This window comes from Crinia signifera, chromosome 7 (genome assembly GCF_055691185.1).
Source record: "Crinia signifera chromosome 7, ASM5569118v1, whole genome shotgun sequence".
Classification (NCBI taxonomy): Eukaryota; Metazoa; Chordata; class Amphibia; order Anura; family Myobatrachidae; genus Crinia; species Crinia signifera.
The window spans coordinates 144,870,060-144,889,568 of NC_139223.1; the positions used below are offsets into that span (position 1 = coordinate 144,870,060).

Here is a 19,509-nt window from a genome sequence, read left to right on the forward strand (position 1 = left end):
GTGGTGAGTCTATTTAAGTTGTTTGTTGCCTGCATTTCATGTATTGATGTCCTGACGAAAGGGGCGATTAAAAGACCCCTGAAACACACAGAACACACACACTTAAACATTGCACAGATACACACAGCACACCACACACACACACATATACGTAGCACACCTTACACACTTACATATTGGATACACAAAACACACACACACATAACGTACCTCTAACAGTACAACACACACCGACATTCACTACACACACAAAATAGACACATTTAAATATTGCACAGATATACAAAACACAACACACACACATACATATACTGTATATACATAGCGCACCTCACACACTTACGAATTGGACAGATACACACAACACACACACCCACATACACTACAACACAAACACAAAAACAGTACAACACACACAAACACACAAATCCCGTACGTCTCTTCTCCTGGAGCCTATGGTCTTCCTCAGTTATTGACTATCACTGAGGGAGACTGTAGGCTCCAGTAGAAGAGACCAACGGTATTGTAAAGGGGTCACTAAAAGACCACCTGGAACCCAATTGGGAATCCCTCTACAGTGAAACTGTGACCCCCTGTAGGTTTACCAAACACCAATTAAGCCCAAAATATCCCCCCCCATCTACAGATTTGTTTTGCAACCCACCCCCATCCAAACAATTAGCAATTTGAAACAGATCTTATTTTTTAAACCTACTATATTTCTTGATTGTATTTCTATGTACACCTATATTTTTTCACAATTTATTGAGTAAATTGTACACTTTAACATTGCAAATCTTCATCTCAGTCTTATTCTTCAACTTCTTACACTCATAACATTCAAAAAAATACAGGCAGCGCTCATGCCCATTGACCAAACATTATCAATGCACCCATTATGTTTGCAATGGCTGGATCGGTGGATTGGCCCGGCAGGTGTAGGGAAGAATTTGGCCCATTGCACCCATTCCTAGTGGTGCATTGTGGTCCGTGTAGTGTGCGTTGCATTATGACATCATGTGGACAGGCCCATGAATCTGGTCCCGCACTCAGGGGCTGCCCCACTGTTTGGTAGAGATGCCCAGTGCATGCGCTTTACAGATCTTTAGACATCAGAGACTGCTGCAGCATCTTTGTGGCGGGAGCAGTGAGGGGAGCGGTAGTGGCAGGGATCAGTGAATTTTTTATTAATTATAGTGCGGTAACACCCACGCCGGTCTACACAAACTCAGCACCTGTAATTACATACCCTAGAAACTGTACCATTGAAAGTATAGAAATTGAGGTGTGGCCACGCCCCCTTTTCGTGGCCATGCCCATTTCTGATTTTGTACCAATTTCTGACCCTCAGATGTTAGAGGGTATGTCATAGGTGCTTAATCTCAGGAGTGGATTCACAAGCTATCAAGTCAGGAGTGGTGTGTTTCAAGCAACAACACCACACCTGATTTCATTGCTGTCACTGAGTATCAATGCAAACACATTCTAATATTATGGTGGAGGCTTTAACAAATTACAATCTTGGCACAGCATAGGATAACATCTTACAGCAATTTTGGAAATAAAAAATCCCTGGGTGGGTCTGCTAATATATATAAATATATATATATATATAAATATATATATATATATATATATATATATATATATATATATATATATATATATATATATATAATATTTTTATGTATGTATATATTTTATGTCAAATGGCATTCATTGTATTACACTCCTACGTTAGAAATATTCCCTTTTGTTTATTGGTTTCTGAGGGACTGGTCAGTGAATTATTATTCGCTCCCTTTATGTTTAATTCAGCTGGATTCTTATTTATGCAGATGCAGTTTGCATAATTAGATAGAAATTAGAATAATGGCAGCAGGAATCATCTGTCTCCATGTTTGCTGCCTGCAATCCCTTAACATATGCACTAGCCAAAGACCACACTTCATTTATATAGGTGAACATGCTTATCTGTTACCTAAGTGAGCTAGAGACAGGTGGAGTGGCAGAAAGTAAAGACCTAAACTTGACCCTACAACTCATTAAAATCTGCTAGTGCCTACTATATTAAACAGGCTAAGCACATAGAATGTATCTGCATTGATGTGTTATTACTGTAGTTTACCTGTGTAGGATATAAACATCCTAGCATCTGATGTGTGTGACCTCTAGCATGTATATACATCATATTTAAAGACTTACAAACTAAACCTGAAATAAAGACTCGGAGACTTACTGTAGGTTTGGAAGAAATTGTTAATTGATTTATTTTAGCACTTTTAAGCTAGATTAATTTACTGATGATGTCATGTGACATCTGAACTGATCTTTCTAAATCTGTTTTTTACGTTTTTTTGGATAATTATAAATAAAAATGATTATGTTTACAATCCTCCTGTGCATACCTACCACGTGTATGAAGTCTATGTATTGTAATTTCAATTTTAATGTGTTTTTAAATTAAACAATGTACTCCCACACCTGCAACCATGGGGACAATTAATCCAGGGTATAAATATAGGGTCCCTGAATAGACTCTATACTCCAGCTCCTGATGAAGACGCGAGTTAGCGTTGAAACGCGTTGAGCACCATCTCCACTGCACCCCGATTTGCTCCTTTGCACACCAGACTGCACCATACTCTGCACTTTATTCCGGACCAGTCAATTGTTTACCTCCAGGACCTTCAAACCCCCCCCCTCTCCCTCGTTCAGCAGCCACTAGCAGTGTCATGCAAGGTATGCACATACCAAAAGGACTGCCTCATATGAACTTGCTCTGAACTACCTGGACATACTGGGAAATTATCCGGATTGGACAATTTATGCAGCAAACTAGCAAGGAGCCTTTTTCCACCTCTGAGTTTCCAGTACAACTGGTAACTATACATTGGCGCAACATTCTTGTGGAGCTCATATTTTATACCCCTTGTTTATAACATTGTTTTTTAATAATTTGCATATATTCATTGTATCATGAGAATTCTCATTAAATGTATATTTTAATATAATATGATTTATTAAATAGATATATATAAAATCATTTGTGGTAGTGTACATTTCTTCAGTAGAAACCTAGCGCTGTACATCCATATCTTTTTTCTGATACAGTATTTTGGGAGACTTACACACTCCCTGTACAGCAGCTTTGGCCCTGCCTATGGTTCTTTTTCTATTTTGAATACTAATTTATTAATAATGAATTAATTAATGGTGGCCCAGGAAGAACGGCTAATTAACTAAGCTCCACCCCACAATCTGCATACGTAATCAAGCCTACCCTAACAAGCGGTATCCGCTAGACCTACTGCATTGACTACCCACCCATCTGGGTGGGGTCGCTGCCCCCCGAGCGGGTGATCGAGCGAAGGCCTAAGCCAATGAGAGGCGAGCGCACCGAAAAGCAAACATATATACGTAGCATCATCATCATTTGAATAAGAAGTAATTCTATTAACCTGCCGTTCTTTCCCGCCTATCAGCCAACGCAATTAACACCCACCCCACCATATTAACATAAGGGAGGGAGGGAGGGCGGGAAAACCTTCAGGAAAGAGAGGAAGACTCCTCCCTTTCCTGACCTGATATCCAAGCTAACACTGCCCATTCCTGAGTCCTTATTGGAACACCGAGTCACATGCTTCCCTAGGTCACACAGCAGCCTTGGATGTTTAACCCACTCCATGCCTATTGAAGGCATTACGTTATTCTTACATAAGCATATGCACACCAACTGCACATTAAACATGTCTTCTCAATTATCTACATCATCATCAGAAACACTTTTGTGTGGGAATAGAACTAGTCATCATCTCTTGTTAAATTCCTAATATTTACTATAGAGTTGTATTGATGGTAATCAAATGCTGGCTTTGTAACTGCAGCTACAAATCATTCTGCTTCTAAACTTGCAGGAAAGCAAATCGTGCCAGAATATGCATATTGGAACAAGTGCATGTTGGAACAAGTTTAAGTAGTTAAAGTCCATCCAACTAACACTATAGGAAGACCCTCTTCAATATATTTATCTTTTCTTTTTTCTTCCTAAAATTTGCATCCTTTGGGGTAGATGTATGAAGGAGCTAATTTAACTGCATGCTTTTACTTTTTTTTAAATGTATTGACAGCGCACTGAACGTGCACTAGAGGAAGCCCGTTGCTTACCTCTCAGGCAATGTATCAGTTGCCTGTCAGGCATATACCGCCTGTTAAGCCACTCTGGCCACTTCGCCAACTTCTGGCTGGCGTTGTCCTCTAATAACAGCAGGGACAATGCTGTCCCTGCTGTCAGGGACCCCTACCCCTTTGTGTCTTAAATAGACATGAAAAGATCTTTAATATGCCCCCTTCCCCAAATTTCCCTGTTGCTAATATCCTGCCTTACCTTTGACCATATTTTGAATTACACCAGAACCTATAGCTCAATCGTTTTTATGCCCTGATGCCTCATCTTGTTTATATATCAACTGCAATTATGGAAATCTTTTATGCTGCTGTTTTATTGTACACAAATTACCCTACACTTCCAGTTCGCTCTCTTTTTTCTTTCCCTGTAATTTGCCATTACAAGTTAAATAAAATATATTAGAAAAAAAAATATTATTGAATAAATGAAATAGCAAGGATGCAAAACTGAAATGCCGGTGGGGGCATTTGCTGAGTTTGCACCCGCGATACCATAGTGTCACCTGCGTGCATATCAATTTCCGTGCCACAATGCATGGCACATTTGCCATGTTGCTGGTAAAGACGTAAATTGAAGCATCTGTGTAAGTTTCCTAGTGGCATGTAGAACAAGTGTAAATGTGGCCATTCTTCTTGTTCGATGATTTAACCATACAGTACTATAGTTTTTGGTTTAGAAAAACACTGAGGTCTGAATCAAACTGCCAACCAAATGGGAACTGGAAGGTAATAATAATAATAATAATCTACTGTACTGTACTGTAACTTTTTTATAAAAGACTAACCATAACTGCAGTACAAAACATATTGTGGTTTCATCCCCTGCCTTCATTCTTCTAGTACTCTTTCTGCTATAGACATAAAGGACATACACATGGGGCAATATAAACCCGATTTCTAAGAGATCTGACTAGATTGCTTAGAAATGAAGCACGGATCGCTCCATGTAAGGTCCCAGGTGACGGTGATGCTCGGTCCCGTGCCTGACTATTGCCCACAGAGATAGACAGTACATACAGTGTCTATCCTGCTAGAACATGGGGTTTTGCCTATAAACAATAGGCAAAACTCCACTCAGCACAGATCGCTCAGCACACATCTTGGGTGCATCACTTGTGTGGCACGAAGTGTGCTGAGCGATCTGTGCTTAGCGTTGCCTTACGTTTGCACCACATTATCACATCTTGTATTGTACAGGTTGAGTATCCCGTATCCGAATATCCGTTATCCGAATTATTCCGAAAACCATACTTTCCAGAAAGTGGAAAAAAAAATTTGTTTAGCTAAAAACTCACTGCTTGGCAATCAAATTCAATATCTGAGATAGTACACAAATTTTGTTTCATGTTTTGAAACCTTGTTTTTTGAACAAATAAAATATATTTGTGTGTATTTTATGTGGTAATAAAATATATTTGTGTTTATTTTATGTGTTTATACAGCATAAATGCAAGATACTTCAAAATACATCATTGAAATATTAAAATGTTCCAAAATACGGAATAATCCGTTATCCAAAATTCTCCTTGTCCCGAGCATTTTGGATACGGGATACTCAACCTGTATTGCAAATGCATTTGTAATGTTATTTACTTATATACAAATATATATCCCACTACATTTGAGCCTGCAGCAAACTATCTATGGTCCACACAGTTCTTCCCATTTATTTATGTGTATTTTGCACCCCTTCATATGGTCCCATTCGATGCCACCGGATATCGGTGATACACCACTGGGGGGAAAACATTTCTCCATTCTTTCCATGTGAAGGGAAAATGTCAGTGCACACAATGCCTGATGCAACACTTTGAAAACATGAAAATGGATGGACATGTTTGCCCATTTGGCATATCTTATTGATTGATATTTTTGGATCGGTCATCTGCATACATGCTAAATTACCTGACGGTCCACTGATATCATTCAAATGGGCCAGATAATCATAGCTGTATGTTTTATCAGCTGCTTATCTAGAATAGGTCCTGGGCCTGTGCCATACAACCTGGATCCAGAACAACCCCCACTGTGTGCTGTTACTGCAGGTATCTCACTATGTAGTTGGGTGCCGGATGACTGCCGGACGGTCGGGATCCCGACTGTTGAACTGCCCAACAGATGGGATCCCAGCCAACATGGGCTAGTCTCCTTTGTGGGAGTTCATGACCCCTATAAAGGGATAATAGAACCTGTGGTGAGCACAGCAAGCCAACAAGCACACAGCATTGCACACGCAGCAAGCCCGCAAGGGGCTTTTTTTTGCGTTCGCCCCTCTGTCAGAGCACCGGCGGCCGGGATTCCAATGTCGGTATAATGATTGTCGGGATCTCAACTATCGGACACTCATACCACACCCAAGTAGTCTCCCAGTGGCACCTTTTTGGGGTATATCTTTGGAAAAAGGTCCTGGATTAGATGTTACTAAATACTTTGGCACTGTGTATTCAGATGATATCCACTTATGAACTTGTACTTTCAACTTTTACCAAATAATTGGGTTTCTAATTTGCTTATCTTAGCTATATGACTGTGCTGCTTATTTTTTGTTGCCCTGAGAAATACCATACAGTCTGCTTTATTGTCTGCATCAGAGACCACTGGATCTGCTTGTACTGTATTGCAGGACACCTTACAAGAACCACGTCACAGGTTGCGGTATGGACTAATATCTGACAGGACCCATAACTGTAGTATCTCTGCATTTGTGGTAGTTATTAGTCCATTGTGTATTTTAAAAATAGAACATTCAATTCATCATCACTCATTTAAATAGTTTCTCATCAGAAAACTTTCATGTTAAATTCAGTCTTTAATTTGCTACCTGACTGCATTCCACTTTGTAGCTGCTCTAAGCACAGCTAAAACTGTGTTCTTACCGTCTCCATCAGCTTGATTATAATTAGACGTTGCGTTCGTCTCATGGGTGCTTCGCTCTTGAAAGGATACCTAGATAAAGTAAATGATGGCATTTAAAATATAGCGTCATCAAAGCTTTAAAAAAAAATGCATGAATGGACATGGCAGCATATCCGGAGAAACATTTGGTTGAGCATAAAACTATTTTTTTTTTTTGTAAGTAATATAAATACTAAGTGCTCTAATGCAATATATCATACAGTATAATATAATACCTGTTCTGTGTTGCAAGCTGAAAATTGAGTCTCATGATGCTCAGCTGCTTGGCTGCTGCTTGTGAATGCGATTTCATTGCTTTTCTTTGTTTCCTGAAAAAAAAAATCAGAAAATTGGTTGACATTTTTTTTAAACAAACAAATATTTGTCTTCAATGAATACGAATCTTTTAGCATTAGAGTTTGTAGTATTATTGTTTAATATACAGTAGGAGCACATCTCATCTATCTTGCTTAGGCCATGGCTCAGGATGGCCGGCCATGGCTATACTATTGTTCTCAGCTGCAATACAATACATAGAACAATAGAGTAGGGGATTAGCAGAGTAATCCAATTACTCACTTAATTCTATTATAGAGATAGATGACAGTGGCTCCCACTGTACAGTCAACTAACATCAAACTCAGGGCCAAAAGTACAGTATCAAGCTTCAAAAAGTGATAAAATGGAGAATGATAAAAAAAAACCAGCCTGTGACATGGCAGGTAGGAGCTGATAGACAAGTTGTTTATCACTCTCCACTTTATTAAATTTTAAAGCTTGATACATTTGGCCCTTAGAAATAGAGATACATTTCTCTCTAACCTGTGATAAAGTGATCCAGCTCCACCTCTACTCCTATTAATTATCACTTTACACCAATAAGATCAGTGAGGAGGAGATGTATTGAGCATTGAGGGAGATGTATCAAGGGTGAATCAATAAGTACCTGTGCTTGAAGACAGGTGGCAGTTCTGAGGAAAGTTGGCATTACTATAGTCTTCTACCATCTTTCAAACAACACCATACCAAATTTCAGATTGGTGCACCACAACAATGCACAACAATGCACCCGCTCCCTCATCCGGAATTGTTGTGGCCAAATTGCATGAATTGCGCTATGAATTGTTGCCACATCCACAGTACTCGTCCGACTTGGCTCCCTGCGACTTCTTTCTGTTCCCTAACCTGAAAATACATCTCAACGAGGAGGTCATTGTCGAGACAGAAGCCTACGTGGGTTTGACAAATCATATTTTTAGAGGGTCTAAAGAAATGACAGGGACATTGAGAAAAGTGTATTGCCGTGAAAGGAGATTATGTTGAAAAATAAATAAAAACTTTTGTGATAAATATTCCTCTTCATTCTTAACACAGGTACTTATTGATCCACCCTCATACATTGTGATAAAATTCCTTTTTTACTTGCATACCGGGATGATTGCCGGTATGCTGAAATACTTACCCACCAGGACAGCTGTGATATAGAGCTGATCCAGCAAAACAGTTTCTTACTGTAGTTCAAACATGTGCAGCCATTGGACTGTTCATGTGCAAACAACAGGGATCAGAGAGCGATCATTTTTGATCCCCTTTGGTTTTTAATTATAAGCAGGCCATAGTGCAATCATGGGCTATTACATTTGGTCCTATATTTAACCAAAACCAGCATTTTTTGAATCATATTGTGGGTGTACTGGTTTTCAAAGTTGCCTGTGTATTCTTTGTTGACTGTTTCCATGTTCCAAACCGCATGTTTATACTTATAATGGGATGAGAACGATACCCCGGTAGTCAAGAGATAGATGGCAGCAGAATCCCAATGCTTACAATGCTGACAGATCATGGTGAATATTCTAACCCTACCCTTAGTCCTAACCCCTCCCAAACCCTAACTGCCCCCTTCCATAGCCTCGCCCTAGTGTAAAACTAACAGAATAGTTTAGCATTATGACAGTTAGGATTCCCCTGCCGAGACTGAGATTGTGAGATTCCTGACCACTGGGATCCTGACTACAGTACATCTGCTCGTAATTATTGTGCTATGTTTACAAGAATTTCCCTTAACAATCTGAATCTTTCCCTTATCTATAAATTGTGTACACTGATGATGGTTTATATCACAAATAATCCCCACATTGACCATATTAGTTAAAATAATTAATTAAAATATAGATTTCTGTCCACCATTTTATCATAGCTCAGTTTACGCAGATATTGTATTTAAGCCTTTCGTTTGCTACAGTATATCCATATTGGATTAAGACTTAAAAGGCCCATGTGTTCTAGACTGTAAACTGAAGCTATGAAAAAGCTATCAAACCGCAGAGCCAACCACAACGAAGTTAGAACACTTTAAAGTGTTTACTTGCTCTAAGTAATTAATTCCCACAGGTAATGTCAGCCCAGTGAAATGCTACTGTACATTCTAGGTGAGCGCTTATACCTTACTAGCAGGATGAATCAGAGGAATTAAGCTCCTATGAAATGGGAGAATAATTGGAAATGCTGTGTCTGAACCGATGGTGAATACTTCATTCTCTCTGCCTCTGGGATGCATTAGTTTAAATGTAGTCATTTCATGAAAAAACATTTCAAGCTTTGTTTTAAATGACTAAATATGCAAGCTGAATACCCAGCTTAATCAGACAAGAAAGCTCTCTGAGCTACTGTATAAAAAGAAAATAGTACTTAATTTTAATATATTATGGTGCTGTTCAAAGTGAGATAAGAGACAGTTTTATTTGTACATTTATAAAAAAATCCGCTTTCCAGACAGATGTGGAAAAAACAGAGTTGTATTTCAATTATTAACAAACTGAATCATTTATCCTGGACATGGCTGTTCTAAACTAAATTATATATATATTTAAAGCTTGAAGTCTTTGTGAAGACTATGTATTAAATGTTCAATTTTAAACCATTGAGTTTTCTTTAGCGCACTCTAAACCACCTTTGTATATACAGGTTGAGTATCCCGTATCCAAAATGCTCGGGACCAGGAGAATTTTGGATAACGGATTATTCCGTATTTCGGAATATTTTAATATTTCAATGATGTATTTTGAAGTATCTTGCATTTATGCTGTATAAACACATAATATACACACAAATATATTTTATTACCACATAAAATACACACAAACATATTTTAATTGTTCAAAAAACAAGGTTTCAAAACGTGAAACAAAATGTGTGTACTATCTCAGCACTGAATTTGAATGCCAAGCAATCATTGTCTTGCACATATATAGTGCCAGTTACATATCATGTCCCCAGTGATGCTGTTACATATGTCCCCAGTGAGTTTTTAGCAAAAAAAAAATTTTTTTCACTTTCTGGAATGTCCGTATTTCGGAATAATTCGGATAACGGATATTCGGATACGGGATACTCGACCTGTATATATATGCTTGCGATGAGCTGCTGATAGCGGTAATATATCCGGTGCCTACACTCTGTAGTATATCGATGAGGGGGCGGCGGCATTTAGAAATGAAACATGCAGACAGACAAGTGGTATATAACCCTGGTGTATAACTCTGGTTATATACCGCTTGTCTGCATGTTTCATTTCTGACAAACAAGAACAGGGGTTTTGGCAGTTAAAAGTTTTTCAGATTTATTATTGATAAATTTAAATTCAAATATTGAAATTGTTGTGGCACCAATACTGTACCTTCCCTTTTAGTTGAAATTACTGATCCAGGCCCTACATGATGAGCGGTTGATATAATACCCCCTACCACCCACGAGACATCGAAGCTTCCCCCACCCCTACCGCTGGAGGATCGGTAGGTGCCCCAATACATTGCTATGCCCAGGGGTCCACACTGCTGTTGACGCCCCTGTGTATATATATACATATATATATATATATATATATATATATATATATGTGTGTGTGTGTGTGTGTATATATATTTTTTATTAATATTATTATTATTATTTATATACATTTGGTCTATCTATAATACTACTTTAACTGACCCGGCATATACTGGGTCACCTAAGTGTCCATCTCTGTGCTTTGCTCCACCCCTCTGGAAACCCCCTTCTGAAAATCCTGCGTTTACCACTGCACACAAAGACACACAAACATACACAGAAACAGATACACAGAAAATGAATGACACTAAGAAAGTGTCATACACAGAACACACACTCAGAATTTGAGGGTGTGTGGAATTATCTTGAGGATTTCTCAGGGGGATGAAAGAGAAACTTATAGCTGCACATTTAAAAAAAAAATATTTTAGTTTTTCTTGTATAAAATACAATGTAAATATACACTCTAATAGATATTCAGAGCCATATTATCAGTAATATTTGCTAAATATTTTTTCTGTGATATGCAAGTAAAAAAGAGAGGAAGTGGCCCCGATGAAAACTGCACACATGCCTCCTTCTCTCTTGATGTGCCCCTAGGTTGAATGTATTCTTTTTTTTCCTAACAAAAGAAGTCATTGTATATGTGTCATGCATGAATAAAACGAAATAATTATACTAAAGCCTAAGGTAAAACCTAAATCATTGATGAAAAATAACTTTTTGTATGCTATAAAAGTATAATTCATTGCAAATCCTCAACTTGTATACACTTTGACTTCATGGTAACTAGGTGATGCGGTACTGCTTTCCTAGCACCGCGCCCATCGCATTAATCGTGTACATTTTTATATGGCATACAATCTGTGCGATACGTGTGATTTCGGTTTTTAAATCGCATGTATCGTATGAAAAACAGTAGTATAGTAAGCTATGATGCATGCGATGCGATGACTGCGATGTATGCGTTTAAATCGAATGCATCGCATTAATCGTTTACTTTATTCATGTGCGATGTACGATGTACGCGATGCGTGTGATGATTGTATGTCGAGTCAATTGTATGGATTGTATGTAGTTTTATATGTACAATGAATGCGATGGGTGCGATGCAAAATACTAAAGTGCATATATACTATGGTGTATGTATGCCCCCTATACGATTAAAAATTGTATAATCACCCTAAAGGGTGCTTTTAAGCACCCAAATGGGTGCTTACGATGTTAAATGCAGCCCCCCGCCAACCCCCCACTATAAACGTGAACCCGAAGCGTGGCGAGCGCAGCGAGCCCGCGAGGGGCAGCGGTGCGCGTCCTACGACCTTTTCATACCCCCACTATCCACGCCGGTGTGGAGTTGAGAATAGAAAGTGTGGCAAGCGCAGCGAGCCACCGAGCCCGAAGCGCGGCGAGCGTAGCGAGCCCCGCGAGGGGACGCGGATACCTTCACAGGTATCTGCTTCCCCTCGCGGGCTTCACAGGTATCCGCGTCCCCTCGTGGGGCTCGCTGTGCTCGCCACGCTTCGGGCTCGGTGGCTCGCTGCGCTCACCACACTTTCTATTCTCAACTCCACGCCAACGTGGATAGTGGTGGTATGAAATGTCGTAGGACGCGTACCGCCGCCCCTCGCGGGCTCGCTGTGCTCGCCACAATTCGGGTTCACGTTTATAGTGGGGCGGTGGCGTGGGGTGCATTTAGCCTGTGAGCGCCAAATGTATGAAATCTCCTAAATCGCGTCCATCACACACATTGTATGTATGTTTAAGAGTATACAATGCATGCGATTTACAATGCCCAAGATAAAAAAATACTTTCATCGCATCAATCGCAAGCATCGCATGCATCTTATGATATTAAAACAGTACGACCGATGCGATGCATGTGATAAAAATGGATACGATGGAAAAATCACTGTAGTCGCATTAATCGCAAGCATCGCATGCATCTTATGGTGCAGAAACTCATAAGATGCATGCGATGCTTGCAATTAATGCGATGCTTATCGTGGGCGCCGTGCAAGGAAAGCAGTACCGGTGATGCTGATACTGATTTGCAAGATGATCCATGCTCTTTGTTCCCCAGCATTAGCAGTAACTCAGTGGTGTAGAGACAGCATTGAAAGGTGTGTGCCTCCACAGTACATTGGCACAGAGCAAAATGGGGCACAGCTAATTGGCAAAGGGTGGCCTTATATTCAGAGTTGTCATTGGGGTCAGTGACACCTGGTGCAGACAAGTCCACTCCCCTTTGACCAAAAGAGAACATTTTCTCCCATTGTTATCACTCTCATAGCAAGACCAGTATTCCCAGAGATGCTGGGCTGCCCCCAGTGACTTTTCTGGTTGCCCTGTCGGCTACCACACTGTGGGGCAGATTTTTTTAAGCTCGTGAAGTGACAAAGTGTCTGGTTTTTCTCACCGGCCAATCAGCTCCTACCTGTCATTTTTCAAACCAAGCCTGCAACTTCACAGTTAGGAGCTGATTGGCCGGTGATAAAAACCAGACACTTTATCACTTCACCGAGCTTAATTAATCTTCCCCTGTGACAGTACTGAATGTACTGTCACAGCACAGAACTCAGCTTCTGTCACTGAGGAATCAGCATTTTGGTGTCACCACAAATTTAGTAAGATGTGTATTCTACTTCACATGTGATGTTGCTATGGGCAACCAATCAGAATCTACTTCTTATTTATTTAGCACCCTCTAGAATATAGTAGACAGGATCCAATTGGTTTCCCATAGCAACATCACATGTGAAGTAGAATACACATCTTAGTAAATTTCCCCCACCGGGTCACACCCGGGTGCGGCTCGCACCCCCCTAGTGACACCACTGCTCTTATAGTTTTCTAAGCAATTGAAACTCCCTTGAACCATTTACAATACCACCTAATAGTTTAAATTATTAATTTGCTAATATATAACATTTTCATTCATTTAAGCCACAAATAAGGTGATGGAACTCAAGTGGTTGGAAGCTGGGCTTTGATGTGGCAACTGCATTGCTCTTCATAATCATCTGTCTATTTCTATGCCCAACAGACCTTGATGTCTTAGCTGGTCATTCCAGGATCACTCAATTATGCAAGATCATAATGAATGAGCTCAATTGTGAGTAGGCAGTGTGTTTGGTGCTGTAAGTGCCAATCATATCTGGCTCATCACGGTGCCCATTTATGACAAACACACAGTCTTTATCGATGAGTAATTCATATTTTTTTAACTCATGCAGATATCTTATTACAGTCATGAATAATTTGTTCTGTGTCATCTACAGTAACATCATTCAATTGTTGCAGCCAAGATCTTAAGCAAATTGTACCATTACCATTGTAAAGCGCAACGGAATCTTCTGCGCTGTATAAGAAACTGTAAATAAATAAATTAAATAAATAAATAAGCAAATGATCTGGCTGTTGAATGTAAAGTCAGCCATGTTGAAGAATCAATAATGATATAAAAGGATTGGAGTGTTTTTATAAAACATGTTTTATATGACTGAAATCGACAGGGTTCTCTCACATAATTACCTACTAACTGCTTACAAGGCCTTGTCTCTCATTCAGCTCATTAGAAACTGACACAGAAGACTATTCACATTGAAATATTATGTCTATTAAATATCTACTGATAGTTGACATTCTAATGTATTTGAGAGGCAGTTAATGAAAGATACAATCCAATTCAATTAGATGACCAGCAATATTTTTACTAGTCAATATATAACAAAGACTAGACTTTAAGTAAAGTATATGTGTCCCCCAATTCAATATACAGTTTTTCAATTCCCTAGGAAATGATTACGGTTTCTCTAATATTGTGAGGCACAACACTATTCTCAATTTTTTTGTATTTTACACATTGTGTGGCTGCACACATTGTATTCATGCAGACAGTGTACACTATAAGTAGTCCTAAAATAACACAAAAATGTATGGTCTACATTATGGTGTAGCCATGACAAATGTCGGAATGTTGACTGTTTGTCCTGATCCCATAAGACAGACATGCATTTTCAGCTTTAATTAAAAGAAGACTCCCAAAGCCCCTCTTTTACCATTTTATTGTAGTAGTTCAACATGAAAGTTTCTTTTAAGATAGCCCCAAATAAATATCAAAAAACACTTTGACAGTAACGCGGCATCATGATTGTGAACGGAATTGATCAGAAAGGTCAACAGCTGTGCAGCCAAATACAATTGTTTTCCTATGCTGGCTGCTTGTAATTGGCTGAGCAACTGTTGGCTCTCCCCGTCAAATAGTAATCTGCAAACAGAGCTGTTTCTCATTGTGTTAAATGTATTTTTAATGTAGATTCCCATGGATTACAAAAATCATACTTGGTTTACAAACTGCAAAATTTCCTTTTAGAATGTCAAACAAGCTTTGTTTTCTATTGATAACAGCAGGACAAGATCAAAGACAGACAATGGGGCAGATGTATTAAGCCTGGCGAAGAGATAAACTGGAGATAAAGTTGAAGGAGATAATGCACCAGCCAATCAGCTGTGTTTGAAATATGACAGTTAGGAGTTGATTGGCTGGTGCATTATCTCCTTACACTTTATCTCAACTTTATCTCCAGTTTATCTCTTCGCCAGGCTTAATACATCTGCCCCAATGTGTATTATCCTATAGATCAGTGTTTTAGCCCACTGTGCCGTGGCACACTAGTGTGCCTTGAGCTGTTCTCAAGTGTGCCTCCAGATCTAGTTTACAGCCACCACCAGTTCAACTGTTATTTACTGGTCTCTTCTTTTAATTTTACTACATATTCTATCAGCGTTCATATTTACTCTTAAACTGTTCCTTTATAGTTAAGCTGCTACTTGCATTTTGAGAGCAGTTACAGATAGCGCAGGGCTTGTCTTTGCTGGGGATGGCGGAGGACTCGCCACCCGCCATCCCCCGCCCCGCGCCATCTGTATGTCGGAAGGGGACGCGCGTGCACGAGGTGCACGCGCGTCCCGTTCCGACGGAGCTTTTGCCCGGGTCCCCGCCGGCTTCCCCGGGTCCCCGCCGGTCCACACCGCCCCCCCGCAGCCCCCCGCAGCCCTGCCCGTCTCCCTGAAGCTGGAGACGGGCAGGACTGCACCCGCCGCGCCGCCTCGCCGCCCGGCTATTGAGACGCTCGTGCGTGGGAGACGCACGAGCGTCTCATTCAGCCAGAGCGCCAGATTGCTGGCGGATCGCCAGGGACACGGTCCTGGCGCTCCGCCAGCAATAATAAGCCCTGCTCCATCTGTATATTTACCCATTTCACATTTCCGAGGCTGTTCAGAGGGGCGCATTTATAAAGGGTGCATTGTGCACAGTGCACATGGGCCCCTGAGTGGTCCACACCGCACACATTTTTTTAATACTTACCATCTGTACTTCAGCAATGTCTGCAGCAGCGTTGCTGAAATCGCCAGAAAAATGGGCAATGAGCCATTTTTCTGGAGTTCTTTGCATGCACAGTGGAGTTTGAGACAGTGGCGGATTAAGGCAGGGGAGATAGGGGCGGTCGCGCCTGGGCCCGCACATATCAGGGGCCCCCCACACTCGCGGCGCCACTGCCAAATGATTCCGGGCAGCATCTGAGTGAGTGCTCAGATGCTGCCCAGGAGTTCCCGATCCCCGGCCTGCAGTCTGAAGTGGGTATAGGCAGTCCGAACTGCGCAGCGTGACCTCTGAGCGTCACGCTGCGCAAGCCGCACCGCCCATATCCGCTCCAGAGTGATCCCGCCTCAGCCCTCACTAGTCTGAACTCTTTTTGCTGCTGCGGGTCTGCTGCTCCTGTTGCCGCCACCACCCACCCGCTCCTGTCTGCCCTGCTCCTGCCTGCCCTGCTCCCGGCCGCACTCCCACCCTCCCATGTAAGTAAATGAATGTGTGGAACGGCCCTGGGGGCATCATCGGCGTGATCAGTGGGGCCCCCCACAAAATTGTTGTCCAGGGCCCCCACAGACCTTAATCCGGCCCTGGTTTGTGGGCTCTAGTGCTCAGACCCTACTGCAGTGCGCTATCTCCTGGCAGAGAGGGGGGGGGGACTGACCGGAGACTACAGACAGGCCTCCTCCACTCTTAAAATGCCCCTGGCTGTTCATCTCAGTTGGTGATGTTGCTCTGTATGCTTGCACCATGTGACGAACACATACTGACACTTTTTAGCTACTTAGATGAATGTGCAATTGATAATCAATTCTATGAGTATCAGCATTGCATGAGGCTCAGAATATATATATTAACATCTCAGGGGTAGTGCCGCGCATCTGCACGTGCACTATGGCGTGTTATCGAGTCTGGCACCGTGAGGTATGTAATGTCAGTGTTGACTGATTATAAGTGGACGGTTCTCTGCATGTGCTCCCTGCTAAGTCCTTGCCACATGTCTGTGTATAGTATTTGATATAGATTAAGGATTAATAAGTGAGATATCACTTTGAACTATAGTATTCAATACTAAACATGTTGCTATGGAGAGAAATGTGGGATAATATTCTATATGAATTGATCTATGATAGAACATTGTACCCATCTATGGTCTGATAGATATGTCCTCTGCTTGTTATTTATATGTATTTTGTATATGTTTTGTTTACATGTACATTTTTTTTATAAATTTATTGTAGGTGTCTTCTCACTGAATGTAAATAATTCTGGCTGTCATTAAGGGCCTTATTTTGGTTCACTCTTTCTGACAAAATCCTTCTTAGATGGACAAAACCATGTGCACTGCAGGTGGGGCAGATGTTACTTGTGCAGAGAGAATTAGATTTGGGTGGGGTTTTACTTCAAAGTGAGATCTATATTGCAGTGTAAAAATAAAGCAGTCAGTATTTTCCCTGCACAGAAACAAAATAACTCACCCAACGCTAAATCTCTCTGCACATGTTACATCTGCCCCCCTGCAGTGCACATGGTTTTGTCCATCTAAGAAGGATTTTGTCAGAAAGAGTGAACCAAAATAAGGCCCTAAGTCTTGACAAAGGCTCCGCCTGGAGTCGAAACGTTGACCCGTGATGTGGCAGCGTAATTAAATAAATGAGCATATTGTGAAACTTCAGTCTGGAGAGTGGCCTCCTTCTGTACCCATGTTTACATTTGGATATTTGGATATATATATATACAGTATATAGTGAGTATATATTGTGAGAGGCTATAGATAAAATCCTTTGCAAATGTGTATTATGTATATACTGTATGAAGTGCTGAGAATAATTGACCCAAGTTTGACTTTGAATATAATTGTTTTATAATCTATATCTTTATTCACCATTACAGCCTCCCACAAGTATTTTATTATACAGCCCGTCAGAGCTTCGTTGCTACCATAAATGCATCGCTTTACCGCACAATTATCATTTTTCATAATGTGCCTTATATAGTATATGTAGCCTGATGAGCTTTATTACAAGACTATTCACGTATTCTAAAATCATTATCTCTGGCAAGATTTTACCAAGATGTATGATAATGAAGTAATAAAGTCAAGAAAACTCTTATGTGAAACAACATTTGCTTGCTGGATAATGTATCTTTATGTAGCATCTGCAATGCTTGAAGTGCAGAGGAATTCTGATTAAATGTCATCCATTAAAAACAAGTGACTACTTTTCAAGGGCTCAGCAGAATTTTACATCTGAAAGCTTTTCTCAGAACATGTTGCAGATGGTCAAATGTGCTGTAATGCATTACTACTCAATGGGTATTGTATGATATCAGACTGCTGTAATGCCGCCCTACACACTGCGATCACAGCCTGAGCACTGGAAGCTGGGATCACAGGGCAGCTCAGTGACAATTAATGTACATGATAAAGTCTAGGAAAGTTATTCATGAGATGGACAATAGCAGAGTGTGTACTATGGAGATAAGTGCTGTTTACCTTCTGTATGGATTGTATGCCCATGATTATGTTTTTAAGAAATAAAAGGAATCTAGAACGCCATGGAAACGCACTCTTTTCTCTTTCTCCAACTGACCAAACAAAGCTGCAGATTGGCGCCCTTATTCTGGTCTCTACGCAGCTAGTCTGCGTTCACATTGGGACCGATGTTTGTTTAGTGCGCATGCGCATTTCTGCACATGTGCATACGCAGGGTGTGTGCACCCATGGCAAACATTCTGTTTACCGGGTGTCGGCACCCAACATAGCAGATCATCCCAGCATTCGCCGAGCAGGGTTTGGTGGACCTGCGAGGCTGTGAAGTCGCAGCCTTGTAAATCAACCAAAAATAGCCCCCTGGGTCCTTAAAAGGGAAAGGTGCAGACCAATATAGAAGTTCTGGTGTTATACTATAACGCAGGGGAACCGGGCTGGATTAAGGCCTGGGGGACCCGGGGCGCTTAAGACAGGGTGGCTAGAGTAAAGGGGGGGGGGGGGGGGTATATATTACATGCATATTTCCAACATGACCCATTCCAGGAGGGACATATGGGCGATTCAGACCTGATTGCACAGGTCTGAATTCACCCCCGGTCCTGATAATGGGGGTTTGCGCATGCACGAATATGTGCAAGCCCGGGAGCGAATGCCTTTGGTGAGTTTCATGCTCGCCGGGGCGTTTGCTCAATGGTGGGTGGGCAGGGGGCAGACGCAGGGTAATGTGCCC

The 19,509-nt window shown here is 41.0% G+C and overlaps 1 protein-coding gene across 1 annotated transcript in view; it reads right to left on the reverse strand.

Annotated features, from left to right (window-relative positions):
* The window catches only part of XIRP2 (xin actin binding repeat containing 2), a 150,959-nt gene that overhangs the window by 27,357 nt on the left and 104,093 nt on the right, over positions 1-19,509 (reverse strand). Inside the window, exons 4-5 of the mRNA XM_083153904.1 lie at positions 7,320-7,412; positions 7,054-7,134 (exon numbers count right to left, since the gene is read on the reverse strand). Coding sequence (XP_083010030.1) covers positions 7,054-7,134; positions 7,320-7,412 — 174 coding nt within the window. The remainder of the gene's footprint in view (positions 1-7,053; positions 7,135-7,319; positions 7,413-19,509) is intronic.